This window comes from Magnolia sinica, chromosome 16 (assembly GCF_029962835.1).
Source record: "Magnolia sinica isolate HGM2019 chromosome 16, MsV1, whole genome shotgun sequence".
Classification (NCBI taxonomy): Eukaryota; Viridiplantae; Streptophyta; class Magnoliopsida; order Magnoliales; family Magnoliaceae; genus Magnolia; species Magnolia sinica.
The window spans coordinates 16,597,417-16,620,039 of record NC_080588.1 but is presented as its reverse complement, the minus strand read 5'-3'; the positions used below and the strand labels follow the sequence as shown (position 1 = coordinate 16,620,039).

Sequence of the window (22,623 nt, the reverse complement as noted above, 5' to 3'; positions counted from 1 at the left end):
TCCATCATCAAATGGAGATGGGGTGAACATAATTATCTATGTAAGAACTACATCTTGAGTGTCTTGTCAAATTAGTTGTGTAACCTCTTCTATGATTATGAGATTGTCATTGAAATCTAAAAAGCCCTTGAAAGAAGTACAAAATGAAAGAAGCCAACGTGAAAAAATATAATGTTATCAGTATTTCAAATTCCAGATGGTTGATGACAAATTAATGGTACAATAGGCTCGCGACTTTAATAATCTTATAGCCCATGAGGTTATGTCCAAGGGAATTAAAATAGATGATCTATTCCAAGCGGCTGCTGTAGCAAAGAAATTATCGCCATTTTGGAAAGATGTCAAAATTTTCCTTTGACATAATACTAAAGAACTGTTGATGGACAAAAAATAGTTCGTCTTCAGATTGAGGAAGAAGAGAGACTCTGAGATAAGATGGAAGATAAAAGGAAAGATGTATATAAGGTTCTTATGTTAAATGAGAAACATAACTAAGAACCTGCATAAAGGAAAAGAGACTCAAGCCCAAGCATAAGAATCAGAAAAGTGGCGACTAAAATAAATCAATTGGTTCGTTTATTTGTGGAAAACTGGTGTTCATTTTGCAAGAAATTGCTATAAAGACGAAAAAAAAAAAAACCAATGCCTACACCTTAAGCAAACCTAACTGAAGAGTTCTTCTTTAGCCTATAAAAGGCTATGGGCACAGACAACGCACGATAAACCTCTCATACAGCCACATTAATTCAACTCTAGTAGTTATATGCTGGACGATTACATCATCTTGTTGCAATGAGGAAGTAAAAAACCAATAGAAGGCTTTGCAGCCCACATAGAGACCTTTGCACCACAAGACTGTCAAGGCAATCACAGAGTCTCACACCTCCAAATGCTAGGAAATCGAACCCATGCACTTATAAATACCCACCATGGGCACTTATTTCAAGGATCATTTGACCAATCAACACATAAGATAAAGAAAAGAGTAAGATGCAAAGAACTAAGTAGGACTAGGACCTTAATAAGATAATAAGAACTAATCAGGACTAGGACCTCGAAACTTTAGATATAGACATTCATAAGGAAAGCTTCACTTGCCCAAACCTTTCATCCTTTCATTGAAAACACCTCGCATAATGAACTAGGGATCCCATTGAAAGGAGAGGCCTTGCCCCATGCTCTTGGGCCTCATAATGCAAGCTTTGATGCCATGCACCAATCATATTGGATCAAGCTCTATGCTAATATGCAAATCCACCCGTAGTATCTGCGGATAGGCACAAAGTTCTTCTTTAGCCTACAGAAGGGCTATAAAAGTGAATAACCCACGATGGACCTCTCACACAACTTGTAACACCTCGAACTTTTCAATACCCGAGTATTGAAAGTTCTTGAGTGTTACCATGAAGTTTAACTTATTATGTACATATGTACGAAAACAATTTAGATATCCTAACCTTATATCAATTCTTCAACATAAATACGACCGTTGAGAATAATCTTCATCCATAGATTAAGCTATCCGACCGTTGATTTTAATACATGACCATCATATATCTAAGTATCCTCACCTATCCATCATAACCAACTGCTCAGTCAAATATTCTCTGCTAAATAAAAATATTTGACCATCCACTTTGATTTTTGACTACCCAATTATAGTAAACTAGCTACTTGATCTCTACATCCGTTCGTAAATGCATTGGATTGAGATTTTGATCTGTTCATCTTGTTCGCCACCTATGAATAGACTTAACCCACCATCAAAAGTACAATGTGTGAAACTCACTTATGTAAACAAGTTACTCGAATCTAATGGTACCCATGTCCTACCTCTTGATCACCTAAAAAACCCACCTGTGTCCATCCGTTTACAAAACTAATCATACATACACCTATACATGGTTAGAGTACCAACCATCAAGTCTTCGTATTTTTAGCATGTCACCTAACCATCCATCGTACTTTGATCCTCCAAACGAGCCATTAGAATATCAGGATAATTCAGTCATTATAGAGATCTTAGGTTATATGTCCAAACCACCGGGTAAGGTTTCAACTAGATGTGTACAACCAAGGTCCTGAATCACGAAGTGTGTTAGCCATTTAAAAGAGCATTTTGGACATCCTTAGGAGATCGGGGCCCAAACTGGACCGATGGAAAGAACATGAAAAATGAAGAATGCCTGCAAAATTTCAAGGCATTCAGACGGTGCATTTCAACGTAACAAACATCGAAAGTTGGTTGAGAAATGAATGACAAAATTGTTAATAATTAATACCATTGGATGCCACTGTTGATGCTCAACTTAATCGGACCATGTGGCCCACCCGATCAACAAATCTATTCCATTTTCGGACCCATGTCCTAGTATGGCGTGTCAAACTCGATGAACTGAGTGGATCATGCCACTATAAACACTATAATGGACTCTACAACAAGATCAAATTTAGGTGAAATTCTAGTTAACACACGTCTCACGTAAAGAATATTTTAATAGTGTGGGTCACTCACACACTTCTTGAATGTGTGGCCTAACAAAGACTTGGATTTCCTCCATCTTTTGGCCCATGACATAACATGACCCTACAAAGCTGATGAAGGGAGCAGATTTCTCAAAAAATCATCCTAAGTGGACCCACTGGTGTTGTGCAAGCGAGCTGAAATCAACATTCTCGTTCGTTGTGACAGCGGACGATAAAAATGGAGACATGGGAGAATCGGACGCCACAACTCTTGGTGCATAATACACAACACCAATCTAAACCATCCAAACTAAGATGAAACAAGTTCCCACTCCCGCAAGGAATTCTGGGAAGATCAGAAGAATTCCACCATGCTGAATAAACCATAATTATCCGACTCGACGTGTTGAAGCTTCTCCACAACGCACTCATCGATCAAATCGTTTAGAACCTTGGATTTGTGGGACCCACAAGTCCCCTGTGGCACATCAGAACACTCCAACAATGGGGATTGGATGAAATAGCCCGTCAAGACCAATCCACCATTAAAGATCGAATCGTCTTCATCATTCGATACAGATAATCTTAGGTGGCATGATTCTGCACCATTACGAGATCCGAGTCATCCAGATGATGGCCCATCCTGACATGATCTCACTTCTGAAAGAAAGAAAGGAGAGTCCTACAAGGAGCAAAATCAGTGGAAGTCGCAAACGGCACTTGCACTGTTTGCTTCCACATGACACGTACAGGGTAACTTGCTATTTTAATATAACATGGACTCCCTTTCCCACGACGAGATTGGCCAAAATCTATATAAGAGAACCCTCTAGCAATGATCATCCAACAAGTAGAGAATCATAGGGAGAGCAAAAGAGAGAGAAAGAAAAGAAGAAATCGGAAGGAAAGAAGGAAACGAGAGAGGAAGTAGAGGAGAGTAGCGGCCAGCACCGTTGAGGTTGAGTCCGGCTAAAGAAATTCCAACCAATAGCCGACAATAAAAGAGAGAGAGAGAGAAGCCAGAAGATGTTCAACAACTAATCGTATTACTAATCCAAATTCAGGTTCGAACCGCCACCATTTTTGGAAAACTGCATACCTCTCCTCCCTTTTCCATCTTCTCCTTTTTCTAACAAGGTGTAGAAGTATTCCTCCGTGTGATTCGATGAAGGATACACCGAAACTTCCAAATTTCTAAGTTGAAATTTATTAACTTATGAAACATATGACACATATAAACCATACCTTAACCAAGGTCCTCTTTCAAATTTATTGACTTAGTTAGATCTAACATTATCATAAACCAGGACCTAACATTAATCCTAACCATTCAAAACATGTGAATTAGGGTAAAGTTCGAAAACAAAGCGAGTCTTTGAGCATTTAAACTTGATAGTAGACAATCAGACAACACAATGTGAGGGGTTTTTCCTTTAAATTTTGCAATAATTTGATTTGATTATCTTATTCTTACATGCTTTGAGTTTTATTATTGTGAATCATTACCTTATGAGTGACTGTTATACAATTTAAATCATCATATTATTGCCTCGTCACACAAGTATCGTGTTGAAAATCTCACCCTATCGATCGATATATCATCGTGGACGAAATGTGTTTCGGTTAGCGAACTCTTGGTTGACACATAATTCCATTGATTTTGGGTAGTGGTGCACAAATCGAGTGGTTGTGTTGTGTAGAAGCTTCCACACGTCGAGTCCGATGATTTTGGTTTATTTAGTGTGGTGGAATTCTTCTAATCTTCTCGAAATTCCTTGCGGGAGTCGGAACTTGTTTCATCTTAGTTTGGACAGTTTGGATTGGTGTTGTGGATTCTGCATCGAGAGTTGTGGTGTCCGATTCTCCCACGTCTCCGTTTTGCTGTCCGCTATCACAGCGACCGAGAATGCTAATTTCATCTCGCTTTCACTACACCGATGGGTCCACTTAGGATGATTTCTTGAGAAATCTGCTTCCTTCATCGGCTTTTTAGGGTCATGTTAGGCCATGGGCCAAAAGATGGAGCAAATCCAAGTCTTTTCTGGGCCACACATTCAAGAGGTGTGTGAGTGACCCACACAGTTAAAACATTCTTTACTCAAGACATGTTAGATGTGTGTCGGCTGGAATCTCTAGTAAATCTAATATTCTTGTGGAGTCTACTATAGTATTTGTAGTGGCACGATCCACCTTGTTTATTGAGTTTGACACGCCATGTTAAGACATTAATCCAAAAATGGAATAGATCCATTGATCGGGTGGGCCACACAGTCTGATTGAGCATCAACTGTGGCATGCGATGGTATTAAGTATTTACAAACTTATCATTCATTTCTTAACTAACTTCTGACATTTGTTAGTCAAAATGCACTATCCGAATGCCTTGAAATTTGGCGGGCATTCTTCATTTTTTCGTGCTCTTTCCATCAGTCCAGTTTGGGCCCCGATCTCCTAAGGATGCCCAAGATGCTCTTTTAAATGGCTAACACACTACGTGCTTCAGGATCGTGGTTGTACACATCTAGTTGAAACATTACCTAGTGGTTTGGACATATAACTTAAGATCTTTATAATGACTGAATTATCCTAATATTTTGATGGCCCGTTTGGGGGATCCAAATACGATCGACAGTCAGATGACATGCTAAAAATAGGAAGACTTGATGGTTTGTACTCTAATCGTGTGTATAGGTGTGTATATGATCAGTTTTGTAAATGGATGAACACATGTGAGTTTTTGAGGTGATTAAGAGGTAGGACATGGGTACTATTAGATTCGAGTGAGTTGTTTGCATAAGTGAGTTTCACGCATTGTACTTTTGATGGTGGGTTAAGTCTATTCATAGGTGTCAAACAAGATGAATGGATCGGAATCTTAATTTGATGCATGTACGAACAAATGTAGAGATCAAGTAGCTAGTTTATTATGATCGGGTGGTCCAAAATCAAAATGGACGGTCAGATATTTCTATATAGTAGTGACTATTTGACTGAGCAGTTGGTTATGATGGACATGTGAGGATACTTAGATATATAATAGTCATGTCTTAAAATCAATGATTGGATGACTTAATATATGAATGAAGATTATTCCTAACGGTCAGATTCATGTTAGAAAATAGTTGTAATGTTAGGATAGCTAAATTGATATCGTACACATATACATACTAAGTTAAACTTCATAGGAACACTTGAGAACTTTCGATACTCGGGTATTGAAAAGTTCAGGGTGTTACAATCTACTCCCCGTAAACAAAATTTCATTTCCGAAATTTAATTATTTCTATAATTTACGCTGATTCATTATATTTAAGATTTCACTGTATTCCTCGTGAGGTAGATATATGTCTAGGTGTGCATATAATTGGGTGAGGTAGATATATGTCTAGGTGTGCATATAATTGGCTCCATGGAATCGGGACGATACACAACCATACCCCAAATCAGGCACATACACCTCCTTTATGGGTAAGCATTCGGCAAAGAGGGCCTTATCACCTCGTGATAAGAGCTAGAGAACCGGCTTCCACTCGTCTCTGGCATGTAAGCTCCCATGGAATTGTCGAGACAATCATTGGTGTATGCCATGGCTGTCAAGAGCCTCATAGTTTTAGATATTCTGGAGATGAAGAATCATTGACAAAAACTAATTTTGTGCTACGCAGCAAGACATCTGCTCTGGTTTTTACTTCTAATCAAGAATCATTGACCAAAACTCATTTTTACTTCTAATCAAGATTTTTTTTAGAGATGTAATTAAAGGGCCTATGCCAGACCACAACATAGAATCTAACAACCTCAAATATTAATGAAAACAACTCAACCCAACTTTCTTTGAGTGTATGATGAGTAAGTATTCGCATTTACTCATAGATAGAGTTCGGTATACTCAACAACTTCTCAATTGAAGCAATGATTTCTCAATGTGATCAAGGAAATCCAAACCTTATAATGAATTATTCCTTTCTCACGTCTCGCTGGCTAATTGGCTACCTGATGGCACTACCTCTCATGGTTAAACCCATGATATCAACCATTGCCATATAAGACGCCTAACACCCAACGCTAATGGAAATGTCCAAAACCCATATCCAAATTCTTAATCACGATCAAACATTACAATGATAATTTCCTCATCAGGAGGAATGAAGCAGAAGGCCTATAACTAAGTTGTGCTTAGAGGAAACCTAACCAAATAGTTTAGTTTGCTTCAATAAGAAAAACAACCAAGTAAACAATTGCTCGGAATTACTTAATTTTATTCCAAGAATAGTCAATTTTTGATGATAGTATTGGTGTCTTGTAAAGCACTATGTTAAGATTCATAATCTCTTAATGAGTCATAGATCAATAATGATTGAACTAAAATGTAGGACTATCCATGAATGCCTCACCTATCTGAGTGTTGAAACTAGTCACCTCCTATGAGATACAGGTCATCTCTAGAGCACTCAGTAATATTGGGATTAGGCATAGACTTTAAAGTGCTGAGCTAAGCGTACATAGACTTCTTAAGTTGTGTTCATGTGATATTAATCCTATTTATCTGCAAGAATTCTTAGTTCAAGGTTACTCCACTAAAGATCTTTGATAAACTTTGACTTTTACACACTGTAATAATTTAAATTCAAAAGAACAATTTTAGTTGCCCAAATTCCTTAGCTCTTTTTTAATGTTAAAAAAGTGGGGGATTGTTAACTTAGTTTTTAAAATTTATGTACATAAGCATTGATTTGAAAACTTATTTTCTAAAGTCCCACATTGGAAGTGAAGTTAAAATTATAGAGGACCATTCCTATATAATTATTACTTAAGATTTCACAAAGTAAATGGTGGTCTAGTGAGGGGCGAAGCACTCTTTAGAGCTACTCAGGTGCATTATGGCGCTTTAGTGTCATACTTGGCACTTGGTGTGTGCATGTTGCAGCGGAGCTAGGCCAGGCTATTGGGCCTCCATCATGGCCCAACTCTTTTCTAGATGGACTTATCCATTGGCCCTCAAGCCTGATGAGGTAGATGAAAAGTCATCAGTCTCTAAGACCACCTGGGTATGAAGTGAGTTGGAACTATACATTTTATTAATTGCATAGTTAATATATTTTTATAAGAACAAATGGAGATAGGTGCTTGAACAATTTCAACTTTCATTTATTTTTTTAGGTATATAGAGCTAAGGTCAAGTACTGTGTCTTCACTGGATAGTGCAAGCTCCCTGGAAGACTCGATTGAGTCAAGCTTAGTTGATTCTAGGTGGTAGTGTGGCCAAATCTCTTGCACAATTGGGATCCTTCGACTATCTTCAAGAACTGGACAATGGTATGCACCTTTAAACTACCCATGACATTCCTCTTATGTACAAGAGCATTTTCCCATTCTATTTCCTACAATAGCTATCTATAGCATGTACAGGTGTACATAGATATCCTTGACCATAACAATGCCTTTAGAAATTATAAACAAAGGAACCATTCAAATAAAACATATTAAATCTTCAACATGTCAATGATACACCCCATACAAATAGTACAATTGTCTGCATCAATGATACAACCCATTGCAAACAAATCAATACAAACAATCAACTTTGTCAAACAACACATCGCAAACAACCCGTTCACATACATTTGTCAAAAAGTCAACTAAATGCTCCTTTCCTTATTTCCCTCCATTGGAGATCCAAATCAATAGAACATAATCAACATCATTTGCATTGTTACCTATATATCTGCTTCTTCTTCTTCTTCTTCTTCCTCTTCTCTCTCTCTCTCTCTCTCTCTCTCTCTCTCTCTCTCTGCTATAAGATCCTTTGCATTTTCTAGATCAATCAATGATGTAAAATGACCTGGGTTTTACTTAGAAAAAAAAATCAGGAATTCGGTAGAGGCTCTCCCCTTAAAAATGACCTGAATAGCTGAAGGGCTTCCCTTGGTTTGAAAAGAGGAACTTCATGGCCTGCCCCTCTTACAGTTGCAAAGGTTAGCCCTTCATAAACCTCTGTCCAACCTCCCACCTTCAATTACAAAAGGAAAACAAATGCAATGTTACAAGAAAGAACTAAAACACAAAAAAGCAACAAAGAGTTTAGTGCTCATGGAGGGTATTTGCAAGATATGAAGGCGGTTCCATCGAGCTGAGGCTGAAGAGGCGACTAGATATGTGCCTACTTGGAACCCATGTGAGATCCAGGCCATTCATGCAGAAAGGCCCACATGTCCGTCGAGCACCGGGTATATATTGAATAGAATGCTGGTCATTTTCTTTCTAACCATCCTTTTTTTTTTTTTGTTTTTCATTCATGTGTAGCCTACCTTATGAATGGACTTTTTTTTTGTTTTTTTTGTTTTTCATTCATGTGTAACCACCTGACTTTTGGAATAGCAATTTTTGGGTAATTGTTTCATCCTGGTGAGGCACATCAGATGCATGGATTGGATGATATATAAACAACCTGGTGGGCCCTACACAAAACTAATGGTGGGCATCCCATCCCAACCGTTTAATATTGTGTGGTCCATCTAAGTGTTGGATGATTATGATTTTTGTTTCCACAGTGAATGTGAAGCAGCTTACCTGATGGACAGGAAAGCTAGTTTGAGGTGTGTTAGTGGTTCTTGTTAACTGGCATAAACCAAACATTGCATTGCATGATCTGACTTGTACCATGGACTATTCTACCCCATCAATGGTCATGATCACCTATCATTATTGATGGTGTAAACTAGTTACATTTTATTTTGGCATCCTTGACGCTTACAAATATCATGACGTTTCATATAGGTTGAAAGCGCCAGGAGAATTATTATATCAGATTGTATTTTAAACCATGAATAAGATGAAATAAGCAAAAATGATGGACAATGTCACTTACTGACCTGCTTCTTAACATACCATGGATACCATGGAATTTTGGTTGCCAATCTGAGCTGTGCAAGGGAAAATCTAGTGGCAGTAACTGGCACGACCGAGTCAACGTCACCACTGTTTCAAGTGCACCCAAATAAGGAAATTATGTTCCCATAAATATTGCAGAAAAATTGAGAAGTTTGGAATAATAAAATGGGACCAAGTCCGGTGTACACGGTGTAAAACGAGGGAAGTATCATTTCAAAACCGATCCAAAATGCAATTTTTTTTCAATCTGATTTTGAAGTGCATTTTGGATTTTGGCTAACCATCCTTGGGTGGTTTAAAATAGCCGTACACCAAATCTTGGTGCACACTGAGTATATGCAATCTTCTTCCTAATAAAATAGGCCACACACCTGAAAACCCAAATTCTCAAACCAGCAGCTATCAACTCCTTGTAAATGGGCAGAACTGAAAGTTCCGTGTCATTCCAATTCCGGTTTAGAGTTTCACTGTTACAAGTATACAAATAAATACATTAATGAATTATAAAAATTAATTAATTAATTCTAAGGCCCATAACATGCATTCCACCATTATTTCATTGTGCTTGTGTCCCACCAATCAATATGCAGAATTTAAGTAGGGATCACATTAAGTGGACACTCATAGCCATTTCATCAGTGGGGATCAAATGGATTAAAGAAATTGAGCAAGGGAGCAGATTCGACAAGAAAATGTCCTCTGATGAATTGGTTAAGATTTTCCTGTCAAAGTGATGATGGTTAATGGCAAATCAGATAGTGCCAATGCATGAAATGCAATCAGGACAGATTTTGGTTCTGAATCATTCTCATGCATTCAGTATACATATGTTTCCTTTGGGAATTGTAAAAAAAAAAAAAAAAACAAAGACAAAATACAAAAAACAAAAAGAATGATTCTACGAAGCAACACTATTTATGATTGGGTCATCTCGAACAAGTGGCCCGTTATCTAGACCTTTCATTACTGATTTCCACCATAGATGACTGATTGCCAAAAAAGTAACTCCAATGGGCCGATCCTAACCACCCAATTGGAGATTTGTTTCCCCTCAATGTGAACCTTTGCCAAAATTGTTTAAAACTGTCCATTTGATGGTCATATATGGGCGGTTCAGATTCTTTATTGTTGTAAATTTTGGAATACTCAACTTATACTAAGCCCAAAGAATGAAAAAAAAACAAATTATGGGTGGGCCTTTCGAGAAGCACCAAATCATGTTTGCAAGTGACTGGAAGTGATGAAGTCCCTTGATATACATTGATACACCACACTCTGACAGCTTAAGCTTTTGGAGTAAATGGTTGTTTGACACAACACTCAATGTTTGCAAGTGACTGGAAGTGATGAATAGGATTATGTTTAGGTGGGGAATTGTGCTGTATGATGGGTGAATCCGTGATGGCTTTTACCCCCCCTTTTTTTTTTCTTTCTGAAACTGTTGAAGTCAGAGCTCTATTACATACTAAGTTCATGTTAATAGTAATTATGTATTAGAGATTTTTAAAAAGAAAAAATCATTGATTGTAATCAACCTATGTAATAGAATATCAGATAGTGCTTGATTGTAATCAACCTATGTAATAGTCTATTGTGTTGCTCCTGAACTCTCATTGCTGGTCCCAAGCTTGGATAAGGAGGATTGCGTCAGGTTGGCAGCCTGCATCAAACTGCCAAATCTTTGATCACGAATCTAGATAGTATGACATTCCAAACTCATGCTAGGGTCTGTTATGGGCGTTATGGCCCTTGATAGGGTGGAATTAATGCCTGAAAGGGATTCATGTATCTGACCCCAATTAGTAGGTATAAGCCTAGATGACGATGATCTCTAATACATAATTATTGTTAACTAAAACGAGATGAACTCATTTTTAGGCATCTGCCAAAATAGGTGTTCGTTTTTTGAAGGTTATTCAAAGAAATTCTAAGCTGATGGTTGATATGCATTTTAAAGGTTGTGTTGTTTTCTTATTACTAATAAAATTTTGTTGTATCATCCCCCCTTTAAAAAAAAGTTTCCTTAAAGTCCCTTGATATACATTGATACACCACACTCTGACAGCTTAAGCTTTTGGAGTAAATGGTTGTTTGACACAACACGCAATGTTTGCAAGTGACTGGAAGTGATGAATAGGATTATGTTTAGGTGGGGAATTGTGCTGTATGATGCGTGAATCCGTGATGGCTTTTACCCTCCCCCCCCCCCCTCTTTTTTTTTCTGAAACTGTTGAAGTCAGAGCTCTATTACATACTGAGTTCATGTTAATAGTAATTATGTATTAGAGATTTTTAAAAAGAAAAAATCATTGATTGTAATCAACCTATGTAATAGAATATCAGATAGTGCTTGATTGTAATCAACCTATGTAATAGTCTATTGTGTTGCGCCTGAACTCTCATTGCTAGTCCCAAGCTTGGATAAGGAGGAGGATTGCATTAGGTTGGCAGCCTGCATCAAACTGCCAAATCTTTGATCATGAATCTAGATAGTATGACATTCCAAACTCATGCTAGGGTGTGTTATGGGCCTTATGGCCCTTGATAGGGTGGAATTAATGCCTGAAAGGGATTCATGTATCTGACCCCAATTAGTTGGTATAAGCCTAGATGACAATGATCTCTAATACATAATTATTGTTAACTAAAATGAGATGAACTCATTTTTAGGCATCTGCCAAAATAGGTGTTCGTTTTATGAAGGTTATTCAAAGAAATTCTAAGCTGATGGTTGATATGCATTTTAAAGGTTGTGTTGTTTTCTTATTACTAATAAAATTTTGTTGTATCATCCCCCCTTAAAAAAAAAGTTTCCTTGGGCTGTTTGGTATTGGTGAGTTCAAAATTTTAAACTTCTGCAGTAATTGGATGTTTAGATATTTAATGTTTTTTGTTTAAGTTAGCAAGTTTTAGATGTTTTGAAAAATCAGGCTTATCATACGAGTTAAATCATATTTTTCATGCAACATAGCGAGCTTCCACCTATGGTTAAAGTGGTTTTGTTTTCTGGTAGGTTGGGGATCCTAATTTTAGAATTATATAAATGAATGACGGTGAGTTGGTGTTGGTCTTTCTGTGCCTGTTTGATCCTTATTTCTCATTTAAGAAAATATCAATTGTCTTGTCTACATTCTCTAGGTAAATGGTATTAGTAGATGCGCAACTTTGATTAGTGCATCACCCAGTCATATTTGTGCAGAGCAATTGCTCTACCATATTCCCATTCTTCTGGCTCTACCATTTCATCTACCTCCAATGAGGCGGGTCCAAGAGTGTATTTTCGTCAGATACGCCTTTCTATTATATGATGTAAGATAAGGGAATTGATATCTACACCATCTTTTTAAACAGATGCAATTCTTTCCACTCAAAGAAATGGTAAGCTCATACACAAAAAGAGGGTTATGGGAACCATGAAACATGTGTGTGTTGTCAAAGCCATTCATCAGGCAGTTGACTCGAAACATACCTTGGCAGAAGAATAGTTGGGCCACTCATAACATGGGCTACACATGTAAACATTTTTAACCATCCATTTTTCCTATACACACATCGTCCACCTGATGATCCGCCAGGTCATGTTCATGGAAGACCCAACCTGATGAATCACTTAGATATTTACACACATTTGTTGCAACAATCCACTTCGCATGAGTGAGAGAGAGTTTCCTCACCTGCAAGCAGTCCATTTGTAAGGAATTTTTGTGGTGTTGGCATGTAGGGCTCTTTGAACATCCGGCCTATTGTAATAAACCTCTGCATACTTTTCTGTACATGGATCATAGCCGGAAATTTGCCGCAATACCTAAAAATGCCCAAAAAAAAAGAGGAAATAATAATTCAATAAAATAATTAAATTTGCGAAATACTAAACTGTCATGAGATCTGTTAGAATACTTCTAGATGGATTGTTCTTTTCTAACATCAGGAATATATAGGTTGGATCTGGGTCATGTTTCAATGATCCAAACCATTTATATGATGGGCCTCACCACCAATAGGGGATAGAAATCTTTGTGATTGGAAGATCCTATCAATGGCTTGTAAAACAACGACTAAAGGAGACGGTCCATATTCAAAAAGAAAAAGAATTAAATGACTGAAGGGTTGAAATATCCAAGATAGGAGGCTTTCTTTATCCCCATCCATGGTGTGGTCCATCCCGTAAAGTTTGGGACATTGAGACATGACCCTTGATTCAATGGCTATAGTCCCGATGTATCCTATAGACAATATGTCAATGCCCTGCATCAAGCCTCATCTAACATTTCAATGATGACAAGGAAAAGGTACTATTCCATGTAAATGACAACAAGGCCCTACTTCTTATAGAATAATTTTGCCCTACACTATTAATAAGAGAAGCCCAAAGGAGGATATGTAAGTTCACTTCTATGAAATTCCATGGATGTTCTTGTACTATGAACTTTATCAGTTGAACTCCATTTGCTCATCGATCACAGTGATAAGTATTGTCAACATTTTGAAATCTTGCAATGTTTTCACAAAAATTCAATCAAACGATATCTTTGTGTTAATATTGAGAGATTTTCAGAATCTCTGCAGTTTTTATTTTAATTTTTCATAATTTTATCTCAAAATTATCACGCTTTTTTATAGATGTTTTTCATTATCTACATGTACATTTAAAATCTTGAAAGTATTTATTAATTTATAACAAACTTATATTTTAAAGTTTTTATTTTCAGTGACATTTCCTCTATAATCTGATAAGAAAAATATCAAAATCTGAAGATTTCCAAGAAAAATTGAAACTAAGAAAAAGTTGAGAACAGGATTTGTCATTATGCCATCAACTTTTCGATATCAACCCTTTTTCCATTCAAAGAAATAATGAAAGGTTAAGAATGCCGTACACTATAAGTACTCTTGCACTTACTGACATTCCAAAATTTTCTCTGAAAAATAGTTCCTAAACATGATATGGAGGATCCAATCCATCAAATTAGAGGCCTTCAAGTCAATGGTAGACAACAAAGCAGGTATGGGCATATTTAAACAGGGAGAATCAAAAATGTGAATATGGAAATTCCCCAATGAAATCCTTGGTAAATGGAAAACCGTGAACTCCAATATTTATTCCTTTGTTTGGTTTCAAGTGTTGTTTTCCACATAAATGTTAAAAGGTCAACGTTCAAATCACAACAGTCATGAAAATTAACATTTAATTGTTTTTTTTTTTTTGGAATATGGTTTTACTATTTTTTTTTTAAAAAGAAATCTAGGAAAAGGAAAGTGATTTCCCCTCCTTTTGGTTTCTCAAACTGAGGAAACTATTAAATCAGAGGAACTGGTATATCTTTTCACGATTTTTCACATCCATAGTTTTCAGTGGAGAAACGTGCACAAAGATTACAAGCGTTACTATCCTATACATTTGATTTTTAAATTTATGCTGATGCAAATTATTTGGATAGCGCTGATTGGTACCTCAGCCTACCATATGTATGTTGGAGGGATGCGGAACCGTATTATGTCATAGGTAGGAAAAGGAAAATGATTTTCCTTTCTGGTTTCTCAAACAGAGGAAACTGTCAAATCGAAGGAACTTGTATACTTCACTATTTTCTACATCCATCATTTTCAATGGAAAGTTTGGAAAGATTACAACTGTTATTGTCTTATATGTTTGATTTTTAAAAGTGTGCCATCCCTGATGAGGCCAGCTATGGGGACAACACTGATTTTTAACTTAGCCTACCACATGTAAGGTAGAGCGACAGGGTACTGAATTATTTCCATAGGCATGCCATTTGAATAGTTTTAATATATCCGAAAGGCACACGGTTCTACAAATCTATCTCTACGCCACCTCTCACAAGACAATCTTATGCCCTTTCACCACTCTACCCTTCTCTTCATGTGCATTGGGAGTACAATGTTACTAGCAACAGATATAGAGAACTGTTGCATTGGAACCCACCTCTAGTAACCATTAAGATATTTAGTCATTTTGGTCTATCAATGTAGTAGGCGATGATCTTAACATTTAACATTTTCATGTCATACATAAACATCAATGTAAGTGAATGGGCCATAGCAACCTACATATCATATTGTAGTGTTCAAGCATTTGATTTTTATACAAAGCAGAGGACATGCTACTATTTTTATGCACATATTAGTTTTTCTTAGTGGTCAATATCCAATAGAAAGAATAAATGCACAAGATCATTTGTTGCACATGATACTTGTGACATCCATGTCTAGGAATATAATAATAGGTGGTATGCAAGTCATCAGTAAGTAGATTGCATACATTGTGTAGGCATGTATGTGCCAGGTGTATGACTGGTTATTTGATGAAGATACATATACAATTCTAGATATCAAGTCTCATGAAATCAATATTATATGCATTATGATTTATTGTCATGTATAACATTACCGTATTTTGGGGGAGAAGAGGCGAATGTAGGCTCCTACGTGTTGCGCTAATGCCATCGGAGTTATTGCAAGGGGCAGCATATATGTTGTATTGGTCAATGTTACCAAATTCTTGATCCATTGCATATGCGTACAATAGTTCGCATGCGTTTGATTGCTTCTGCTGATGGAAATTGCATGTGCGTAGGAGTTTCTTGTATGTCCTATCAGAGATCATGGCATGGCTCCACCAGTATGTCACTGTTCCTAGGTTGTCATAGTAGTTATCTGTGACTGCATTTCCAACCTGGAAGCCATTATAAAATATATCTAATTAAAAAATTTCTACAAGTTCAGATTACAGAAATCCCACCATTAGTTTCATATAAAAAAAAATATAAATAATTAAAAAAATCACCTTAAGTAGAAGTCTTTAAATACAACCATTCTTTTTTTCTTGTGATAATAAAAAGAACAACATTGCAGTATTGTACTTGTATTACCAAATGTTGAAAGGTGAGGTATATTTATTAATCAGAATGTGTGCTTAAAACAAATTTATAAAGTATTATCCATGATAAAAGGAATAAATATAATTAAAAAGGGTGTTATTTACCATAAATCCTTTGAGATTAATGGGATGCTTAGTTCTGGCGTTGTATGCTTTAATCTCTCTTGCCAACTGAGGGACATAGTGCCCTGCATAGCTCTCTCCAGTCAAATAGATTTCTCGATTTTTGTAGCACGGGAAACGATCCAACCATCGGATTAAGAATATCAACGAGTCCTCAGCTGAATCATAACCATCCATCATCGTATGAAATATTATAAAAAAAAGACAGTATACTTCAATATTGTTTAAAGAGAAAATATAGTTATCAATGTTGTAAAATAAAATTGGCTATTAAACCATAAAAGTGATTGATTGAGTTTTGTGGGGTCCAATATCTAGTATCATTAAACAGTTCAGGTTCCCATCAAAACATAGATTAGATTCAATCTTACAACATTGAAGAGAAAAATATCATAAAAACCTGAACTTTGGGGCTCATGACTTGTGAGATTTTCAAAGCCCACATGCACAAAAAGCCCTACCATTCCTGATGCAAGCATGGGTACCACCAATACAAAACAAATGGATCTATCCATTATTTAATTCAATTTCTCATCTAAGGACTGAAACACTTTAATTTTTACACTTAACAATGTAAGCAGTTCGCATTAGCATCACCCAATGTATTAGGAAGAAGTATAGATCATTGGCATAAGATACTCAGGTTTTCAGTTCTGACAAGTGTACTAGTGGTTCAATAATCATGATCTTTGGTAAGTTGTGTCATACTGTTGATGGACGATGACCTAAACATCACTCATATTGACAGATCCTTTTTCCCTCCAAATTGACAGATCCTATTCACCAGTTTTAAAATCACAGAACCACTCAATTGAATGTGAACTTGCACTACGTTTCTCTTCTTAGCTATCAATTTCTAGGCTACAAATGTCTAGGACGTCCTAATGGAGAGATATTTAGGGCATGATCCATCCATGGCAAGACACAACAAGCCAATGGTATATAAATGGAATATCTAATCATGACCCTACTTTTCATAACAAAAACCCACGTACATATGTTAACTGTATAATGCCTTAGGTTTAGGATCGTATCTATCGAAAGGGAGATATTTGAATAATAATAACAAAAAAGGCCTTACAACTCCATATTATCTTTAAAAGGTCAGATTCAATAAAATTATATCCAATCAGTTCCCTTCATACATTCCCCAAATGCCATGTGATTGTTGACAAAAATACCTTTAAATTATCAAGAAAATGTTGGCTAACTTAGAAAATAGATTGTTGGATATAATATTTCTACATCGACACTAAACTTATATTAAGTATAACTAGTCCATTTCAAACATCTCTCACCTAGACATCACGGACAAATCAACCAATATGTCAAATGATGTTTAATCCAGTAATCCATGGTTTTACTCATGAACATCTTAGTCATGAGGTTTTTTCACGGTTTCAAAGATATGCCTCTCATGATTAAATAATTGAGTGCTGTGGAATTCTATAGCTCATGGTATGAAAACAATTCCTCACTTACTCCCTTTGTCAATGGATAAACTATTATATATTCTAAAGGTAAGTAACTTACAGACTTAATTTTTGTTTTTTCCTGCAAGATCCTGAGTGTAATAATATTGAATATAAATGTGTTTTACCTTTCACCTATCAGCTCTACTTTTTATCAGTTGAACTTATAGACAACATCTTGAATCTAATGATATTCATCTTAATGCGTTTGTCCTTTGAGATATTAACTACAGTTTGTAACAAGCTAATTGTTGTTTGATTATCATAAAACATGTGAACTAGCTCATCAGTTATATCAAGCTTCATGTTAGACAAAAAAAAAAAAAAAACATATAGTTATGGTACAAGCAATGTACTCGTTTTCCTAAGTGTAATGAGTTCCCAAAAGAGGAAAAATATGACTTGAAATGGATTTTCTTTCTTATCTCCAGCAAACTTAGCATCTGAATAACCTACAACACTGAGCTTGTCATCTTAAAAATGCATATTTAGATTCTTTCTTCCTATTAATGTGAGTGTGCATGCTTTGAGGTAGTCTGTAGGTCTGCGTGCGGCGGGGATTCACTAAGGTGGAGGTGGCGAGCGACTCCAAAACGGTGGTCGCTGCCATCCTAAACCTTGCATCGTTCTTGTGGCCCATTTGGTATTGGAAGGCGAGGATATGTTCTATCATGAGAAATATGGACGTCCGTATCACCCACACCCTTAGAGAGGCCAACTTGGTGGCGGACGCTCTGGCCTGTTTGGGGAGCGAGGGTCAGTTGGACAAGCGTTACCGGTCTTTGAGAGATCTGCCCTCTCACATTCATGGGCTCATGTTCCTGGATAGAGTAGGCCTAGGAAATCTAAGGGTAGCCTAACTTCATCGCCTTTCTTTGTGCTTTCAGTTTTACGATAGGTGGGTCCTCCCCATTTTGTTGTAGGGCCCGCCCGAAATAGTCCTGATGTAAAGTGTTCTCTCTTTCCTTTTAATGGGATTTGTTCTGGAAAAAAAAAAAGGTCTACCATTTTATTATTTTATAAATAGAGAAGTGGGGGGAGGGCTTAAACCTTAAACCTAATCTTTCCACTGTTATCATGGCATCAGAGCCTTGGGCTCTTTTTAATCTCTCTCTCCCTCTCCCATGCTCAGCTAGCCTAAGGCCTAATGCTCACCAGTGCATCAGACACTGGTAGCAGCAGCTTCTGCATGTCCAGCAATGGTGACCATTGCAAGCCAACAACAGTGAACGTTTTATGCTAGCAGCAGCAACCACTGCATGTCAGCCATGGCAATAGTCATCGCACACTTGTGACAGTGACCCATATGCCTTGTAATCATCAAAGGTAGCTTCCATTCTTCTTTTGTGAGGCTCCTTCTCAACAAGGTAGGGGATCATTTTTCTTTTTTGTTCGGTCCAAAGCCCGGGCCATCTTCGTAGTGATGTAAGATTATTCCTATCGTCCTTCATGTATGAGGTCATCTGGTTATGTTGACATTTGTTATATCTATTTTATTGCATAGTTTTGTTTGATGTTTATCATGGAGAGTCAAAATATTGAGAACGAACAATAATTTAGCCTACGTATAACTATTGTAAAACTAGATGGCCACAACTATCTCATTTGGTCTCAATCTTCCACTATGTACCTTGGTGGCAAATGCAAATTGGTCTATGTTGATGGGAGCAAAAACCCTCTCTTAAGGATACAACTTATGAGGATTGAAAATGTGATAACTATATAAGTATGAGTTGGCTCCTTCATTCCATGTAGCCCCGAGATAAGTGAATCTCTTATGACGTACACCACTACCAAGGAGATATAGAATACAGTTACTACGATGTATTATAATAGAGATGAGCTTACCTGGGAAATTGCCAGTATAGAAAAAGGTGAATAGGCCATTAAATCATATTATACCTCTCTATGCCAGTGATGGAATGAACTTGACCATTACATGCCCCAAGTTCTTATCCATAAGGATATGCATAAATGGTATGAAAAGTTGCATATTTTTAAGTTTTTTGGTGAACTCAATGAGGACTTTAAGCCTCAAAATGTTTAAATTCTAGGGAGGGAATCTATAGCCTCTCTTGAGTCTATTTACAATTATATTCACAAAGAGGCCCATTGATGTACTTTTAATGCATCATTATCAGAGAGGTCTGCATTTGTTGGATCTAAACCGAGTAGGGGAAGATTTCCACCAAAAGGATAGATGAATGGCCCTACTGATTGTAGCACTTCTCGCCTTCTGGGCCATGACAGTTTGTTATGCATGAACTACAATAGATGTGGGACACCAAGGACTTCTATTATGATCTTCATCCTCACCTTCAGCCAAAGCGAGAACCAGAACCAGTTATTGAAATTCATTAAGGGTTGATTGATCTTCATATAGTTCCCTTACATAGTAGCTCATCTGGGGCACTTCAAGTATTTCTGCTAATCATATGACTAAACCTGCTTCTTAGTCTAGTGGGTCTTGGATCATAGACTCTAGGGTCATTGATCATATGGCTAGTGAGGAAGATAATTCCTATTGTATGCTCCATTCACTCATTAGATTGTATTAATTAATGGGTCCTTTTCTTGTGGTCTTGGGAAAGGATTCCTTAAGCTCAACTCATTTATTACTTTAACACCAACTCTTTACACTCTGTCTTTTCCTTCTAACCTACTTTCTATTAGTTCATTAACCAAATAACTTAATTGTTTTGTCACCATCTTTTCTTCCTATTGTGTGATCCAGGATTTGTAGATCAAATGGATGATTGATGATGGACGTGAATGTGGCTGGCTGTACCTCCTTGATCTAAGTGGTAGCCCTTCTATCAGTTGTAGTGACTTGTGTGAATAAAGAAGATCTTTTTCTTTGGTATCACCATCTTGGCAAATCTCGGTTGGTGCCCATCGTCATTTGCTTTCATATTTAGTCTCTTCTTCTACTAATTTATAGTGTGGGACTTTCCAAGTTTCTAAACAAATTCGTAGTTCCTATTTTCCTAGTAAAACTTAGTCTTTTGAACCATTTAATTTTCTACATTATATGTGTAGGGACTTGCTCCTATAGTTTCTGTGTTTGGACATCATTATTTTATATCATTTATTGATGTTTATGTTAGGTTTACTTGGTTATTTCTCATGAAAAGTATGACAAAGGTGTCTTCCATTGTAATTTAAAAAAAAATTATATTAGAACTTAGTTTAAACACATTATTAAAATTTAAGTCTTCTAAATAGTATGTGCGCCAAGGATTACATTTTTTTTTTTTTTTTGAACCTGGGGTTTAGTACCAAACCTCATGTGTTTATATTCTTGAACATAATAGGTTTTCGAACGGAAAAATTATCATTTGTTGGAGTTCACTGAGTCCATGATTGCTGGCATGGTTGTCCCATTGACATATTGGGATCAAGCAGTCCTAACTGCTACCTATATGATCAATAGGATGTCATTTCAGTCAGCGTTACCTCCTCTAACTTTTCAACCAAATTCCTTTCTATTTGTGTTACCTCCTAAGGTATTTGTGTGTACCTCTTTTGTTTAGCTTGTTGGTCCTAAGTGTGTACCTATTTTGTTTAGCTTGTTGGTCCTAAATAAGATAACCTTTCCCCATTATCTATTAAGTGCATCTTCTTGAGGCACTCTTTTACATAAAATGGGCAAAACTGATACTTTCTAGGAACCAAACAACAATATATTTCTTGAGAAGTCACGTTTTTTTAAATATTCATTCTCTTAGCACAACATCTCTTATTTGTCTGCCAACCTATCTTCTCGTCATGGATGCTACCATTTGTGGTGATGACAACGACTCAACTGTTGTGCAGGATGCCTTGGATTCTGCCAATCTACTATGTAAAGATATCCTGGTTCGCTCGAACGAGGCCATTTTCGATTCCGCAAAAAATTGGTTGGATTCTCAAGTCGCACACTATGAAGATTTGCACTTTTTCGGTTCGACCTAAAAGTGCAGCCGGTTGGTTTGGTCCAACTGAAGGTTACATCCAGTCCGACCAAACATGTTACGTAGATTAATACAAATCAGGGTATTTAATTCCTATTTACAATTAGGGCTTGTTAATGTGAGTATTTTCTCTCTAAGGGCAAGGGTTTGCGAGTTGAGAGGGTTTCGAAACACTTGTAAGAGCTTGGGAAGGGTTTTTCTCAAGGGGTTGTGCATCGCAATGGGAGATCGGGTGCTTCTATAATTGAAGAAGGTGAGTGTGTAAACTTTAAGGTTTTGATTATAGTTGATCTCTGTCACTTTGTGTCGTGGTTTTTTCCTGTAAGGGTTTTCTACGTAAAATTTCTTATGTTCTGTGGTTGCTTGCTTAGTGTTTGGTTATTCTGCTTTATTTGATTGTTCTATCTTTGTTGAACATGCTTCCACAACGCGCATAGATTGACGGTGGTATTAGATCTGAATTTTTAATACCTAGGGTTGATCTGGGTTTGTTGATGGGTTTGAATCTCAACAAAGTGGTATTAGAGCACCGGGTTTAAGGACGTCCCAGGAATTCAATGAACATGTTAGGGTTGAAATTCGATATACAAAAATTTGATGGGAAGAACAATTTCAGTTTGTGGTAGTAGAATGTTAAGGATATTCTAGCATCACAAGGGTTAAGCAAGGCGTTGTTGGATACTAAACCGGAGAAGATATCGGATGATGTCATGTACACTGTTTTGGATGAGGAATCTCCTCGGGAGATGTGGAAGAAGCTAGAAGATCTATACATGGTAAAGTCCACCACAAATAAGGTGTTTATAAAGAAACAACTATT

At 36.8% G+C, this 22,623-nt stretch overlaps 1 protein-coding gene across 1 annotated transcript in view; it reads right to left on the bottom strand.

The window, feature by feature from the left end:
* Nucleotides 1–7,916: 7,916 nt before the first annotated feature.
* Nucleotides 7,917–22,623, bottom strand: part of LOC131229346 (serine carboxypeptidase-like 25) — a 31,755-nt gene continuing 17,048 nt past the window's right edge. Inside the window, exons 3-8 of the mRNA XM_058225284.1 lie at nucleotides 16,361–16,536; nucleotides 15,767–16,051; nucleotides 13,032–13,162; nucleotides 9,729–9,824; nucleotides 9,339–9,444; nucleotides 7,917–8,476 (exon numbers count right to left, since the gene is read on the bottom strand). Of these exons, the coding sequence (XP_058081267.1) occupies nucleotides 8,333–8,476; nucleotides 9,339–9,444; nucleotides 9,729–9,824; nucleotides 13,032–13,162; nucleotides 15,767–16,051; nucleotides 16,361–16,536 (938 nt within the window). The 3' untranslated portion in view covers nucleotides 7,917–8,332. The remainder of the gene's footprint in view (nucleotides 8,477–9,338; nucleotides 9,445–9,728; nucleotides 9,825–13,031; nucleotides 13,163–15,766; nucleotides 16,052–16,360; nucleotides 16,537–22,623) is intronic.